Source organism: Terrapene carolina, unplaced genomic scaffold (genome assembly GCF_002925995.2).
Source record: "Terrapene carolina triunguis isolate 2854851 unplaced genomic scaffold, T_m_triunguis-2.0 Scaffold51015, whole genome shotgun sequence".
Taxonomy (NCBI): Eukaryota; Metazoa; Chordata; order Testudines; family Emydidae; genus Terrapene; species Terrapene triunguis.
Genome location: NW_020715366.1, coordinates 1 through 4800, shown reverse-complemented (window position 1 = coordinate 4800; position 4800 = coordinate 1). Strand labels below are relative to the sequence as shown.

The 4800-nt window shown below is 42.2% G+C and overlaps 1 protein-coding gene across 1 annotated transcript; it reads right to left on the bottom strand.

Annotated features, from left to right (window-relative positions):
• Nucleotides 1-2110: 2110 nt before the first annotated feature.
• On the bottom strand, nt 2111-4796 carry LOC113405803 (sulfotransferase 1C3-like; the record flags this gene model as incomplete). The annotated part of the gene is made up of 2 exons (XM_026647059.2): nt 2111-2912; nt 4613-4796. Coding segments are annotated over 2 exons (297 nt in total), but the record flags the coding sequence as incomplete, so codon positions are not given.
• Nucleotides 4797-4800: the final 4 nt, after the last annotated feature.

The window sequence follows — 4800 nt, the reverse complement described above, 5'->3', positions numbered from 1 at the left end:
AAAAAAAAAAAAAAAAAAAAGCTGCGATCGCAATTGCGATCTGCGGCAGCAATTCGGCGGAAGGTCCTTCGCTCCGAGCCGGAGTGAGGGACCAACCGCCGAATTGCCGCCGAATAGCTGGATGTGCCGCCCCTCTCCAGAGTGGCCGCCCCAAGCACCTGCTTGACAAGCTGGTGCCTGGAGCCGGCCCTGCTGAAGGCAAAAGCTACCTGAGTGCAAGAGCTACTGCTCAGAAAGGGATCCCAGCCTCCCATCAACTTATTAAAAGCCTACAACTAAACTGCCCCTCAGTTCTTCAGCTTCAATGGAGATTCTGAACATTAACTCAGTGACTGGCAGTTAGTAACAAACTTTGTTCTCTATTAAAGGGATAATTTTTAAGGTGATCATTATACCATAGAATAAGAAGGAAAGTCTCAAGAATAGGATCGAAATGGACAATAGTTCAAAAAGAGAGACAAGGTGGGGGAGGTAATATATTTTATTGGACCAACTTCTTCTGTTAGTGAGAGAGACAAGCTTTCGAGATTATATAGAGCTCTTCTTCGGGTCTCACCTTTCTGTAAGCTCAAAAGCTCGTCTCTCTCACCAATAGAAGTTGGTCCAGTAAAAGATGTTACCTCACCGACCTTGTATCTCCAATACCCCGGGACCAACATGGCTACAACAACACTGCATACAAAAATGGTTTCCAAAGGCACTTGGCAATTGTATAAGTTCGTATAACCAAGAGACATGATGAATATCTATTTTCAAAGTGGAGTTACTGTACTTTGTTAATGCTTGCATTGACAGGGCAATGAGGAATTAGATTAATAATATTTAGCTTTTACTAAGCGCATCCACAGGTCTCAAAGTGCCTTACAAAAGAGGGTGAGTGGGTGGGATTTTCAAAAGTGCCTAAGAAGTACACGTCATATTGACGTTCAGCGGGACATGTGCTCCTAAGTCTCTTCAGTGCTTTTAATAATAAGCTCCAGCACTTTATTCTATTTGTATATAGGTTTTTATAGGTATCTGAGCACCTTCCAGTAGTGCATTAAGCATCACCATCCCCATGGTACAGAAGGGAAAAACTGAGACAAAAGGTGGGATTTTGCAGCTGGGATAGGGAGGTGCCAAGGTAGCTTAAAACTGTTTCAGGAGCCAGAGTGGCCCCTGGCGTAAGTCAGAGTAGCTCTAATTTATGGCAGCAGCACATAAATCTCATCAACAGAACAGTTATGAGACTTGGCTAAGGTTACACAGCAAGTCATTGTCAGAGTGCAGGTCACTTTACTCCCAGTCAGAGTGCAGGTCCCAGTGCTCTAACCACTGGACCTCACTGCTGCCAAGTATGTTCTTCTAGTTATTAACCATTTTACTACATTGTGCGGAGCCTTTTTTAAAAATCAGCATCACATTAGCTATCCTGCAATCATCTGGTACACAGGCTGATTTAAATAAACCATAGTTAGTAGTTCTGCAATTTATTTGAGTTCCTTCAGAACTCTTGGGTGAATGCCCTCTGGTCCTGGTGATTTATTACTGTTTAATTTATCAGTTTGTTCTGAAAACTCTTCTACTGACACCTCAATCAACAGTTCCTCGGATTTGTCACCTAAAAAGAACGGCTCAGATGTGGGGATCCCCCTCATCCTCTTCAGTGAAAACCAATTCAAAAATTAATTTAGCTTCTCTGCCAGAGCCTTGTCATCTCTGAGTGCTCCTTTAGCAACACAATCATCCAGTGGATCCACTGACTGTTTGGCAGGATTTCTGCTTCTGATGTACTTTTTTTGCTGTTAGTTTTTGTGTACTTAGCTAGTTGCTCTTCAAATTCTTTCTTGGTCTGTTATATCATACATTTACACTTGACTTGCCTGAATTTATGTTTCTTTCTATTTTCCTCACTAGGACTTAACTTCCAATTTTTAAAGGATACCTTTTAGCCTCTAATCATCTCTTTTATTCAGCCGCTTACGCATGGTGGAATTTTTTTGGTCCTTTTACTGCCTCAGTTATGGTGCTTTTACGTAGTCTCCATGCAGTTTGCAGGCATTTCACTCTTGTAACGGTTCCTCTTAACTGCCGTCTAACTAGCTTCCTCATTTTTGTGTAGTTGCCTGTTTTGAAGTTAAATGCTATTGTGGTGGGTTTCTTTGGCATTTCTCCCCCTCCAAGAATGTTAAATTTAATTACATCATTGTCGCTATTACTGAGATGTTCAGCTATATTTACCTCTTGGCCATATTCTGTGCTCCACTTAGGATTAAAATGAAGAATTACCTCTCCCCTTGAGAGTTCCAGGACAAGCTGAACCAAGACGCAGTCATTTAATGTGTCTAGAAATTTTACCTCTGCATCCCTTTTTGAGATGACATGTACCCAGTCAATATGAGGACAGTTGAAATCCCCCATTATTATTGGGTTTTCTGTCTTCATAGCCTCTCTAAACTCCTTCAAAGTCACCATCACTTTCCTGGTCAGGTGGTCGGTAGCATATTCCTACTGCTATACTCTGATTATTCAAAATGAAATTTCTATCCATAGCGATTCTATGGTTCAGTTTAATTCATTTTAGATTTTTACTTTACTTGACTATGCTGTCTTTCACATATAGTGCCACTCCCCCACCAGCTCTGTCATTCCTATATATTTTGTACCCTCGTATTATTGCAAGTCCACTGATTATCCTCATTACACCAAGTTTCCATGATGCCTATTATATCAATATCCTCATTTAAGGCCAGGCAGTTCACCTATTTTAGTATTTAGACAGCTAGCATTTGTCTGATGAAACATAGGGAAGCCTTTTCTTCATATCTCCATTTGGCATCTGAATGTCGAGCCTTTCATCTGCTCTTTATAATGTGCATCAAATATCTCATTCTGAGCCACGGTGAAGTAATTCTTCCAGTCTCCTGACATCCCTGATGGGAAGAAAACAAAAGAATGGCTAGTTTATTCTCCCCTTCTGGGCTCCTGCCCCACTTCTGAGGTTCTGTTTCTGTTATCTTCTTTCCCAAAGATAGTCCAAAAGGCCCTAGTATAGCACTGTGGTCCTAGGGCTATTCAGACAGAATTCTAAGTCAGGTTTTTGGTGTTCTCTTTGCCTAGATGCTTAACAGGAACAAAGGAGAAAATGTAGCAGATCAAAAGGCTGCATGAGACTTTCAAGTTAAGCAAGTTAAGGTTAGAAGCAGCAGGAAACATTTATTTGAGGGGCCAGTCCTTTGAGGTTTATGGGGTTCACACAAACTTTACATTGTCCTCACTGCTGGGGACTGTGTGTGTGTCGTGGGCAGAGGGGTCCTACGGAACATCTCTTCACACCAGTCATGCATCTCAGAGGTATGATTAATGCACGTACATTTTCCAAACTTCCGAGGGATCTTGGATGCTCAACTTGAGACACCTTTAAGGGTCCCCAATTTTCAGAAAATGCTCAGTACCCGCCTTCAAAAACTCAAACCCTTAAAAGGGGTCTCAGGCTGGTCACCCAAAAGTACCAGGAACTTTGGAAAACCTAGGCCAGTGTCTATTTTTCCTTCTCAAGAGAGAAGAGGATCTTTGTATCCAAACAATTGTTTTTAAGATGCATGCAAGAAACACCAACAGTAATTAGCATTGTTGAACTGTCAATGGATATTGTGTGCACTCCCAAATTGAGGACACTGATATCTGTGATCTCTTCCTGCAGGCCACAGTCACATATTAACTCAGGTCCAGGAATGGCAAATCATTAATATTATTTGGATTGCACCTGAAGTCCCCCACTGGGGTACGTACTGTACGCTGACATAGTATGAGACAAACTGTGCCCGGAGGAGTTTATAGTGTAAACCAGGGGTAGGCAACCTATGGCATGCGTGCCAAAGGCGGCATATGAGCTGATTTTCAGTGGCACTCACACTGCCCGGGTCCTGACCACCAGTCCAGGGGGCTCTGCATTTTAATTTAATTTTAAATGAAGCTTCTTAAAAAATTTAAAAACGTTATTTACTTTACATACAACAATAGTTTAGTTATGTATTATAGACTTATAGAAAGAGACCTTCTGAAAACGTTAACATGTATTACTGGCACGCGAAACCTTAAATTAGAGTGAATAAATGAAGATTTGGCACACCACTTCTGAAAGGTTGCTGACCCCTGGTGTAAACGAACAAGGGCACGTCCTTCTGGATATCCCCATTTTGCAGATGGCAAAAGTGAGGCACATGGAAGTCAAGGCCCACCTCCTCAAAGATATTTAGGCTCCTAATATCCATTGATTTCAGGGCCTCAGAGACTTGCCCAATGCCACATAGCGAGTCAATATCAGAGCAAGAAACAGAACCCAAATTTCCTGAAGCCCCAGTTAGTGCCAAAACCACAAGATCAGTCATGCTCTCCAGAGTGCTACACCAGGATCTGCATGCTAGAAACTAAACAGGAGAACCTTCCTTATGGTAATTTATCTGAGCTGGGCCTTCCATATGCAGCTCCACCATTAACTGGGCTTGGCTAACAGAGAAAAATACTCACTCTGGGAATTTCCCTTCCTGTGAAAGTGGAATCAGGAGCTAGTAAGAATTGTAGAAAACTGTTCCTGCTGTTATCTTACTGGCCTTTCCTGTAAGCCTCTTACCTTTCCTCATGAATGGAGACACACTGTGGTCCATAGCCCAGGTTGGCATCATTTCATAGTTAGCAGTAGGATTCTTCTTCATCTCCTGGAAGGAGGTATGCTGGAGGATTTTATTCACCACTTCCTCCTTCAGGTCCTTTTCCAGAAACTGGAGCACCTTCTCTATTTCGCGCTTTGGATCCTGCAGA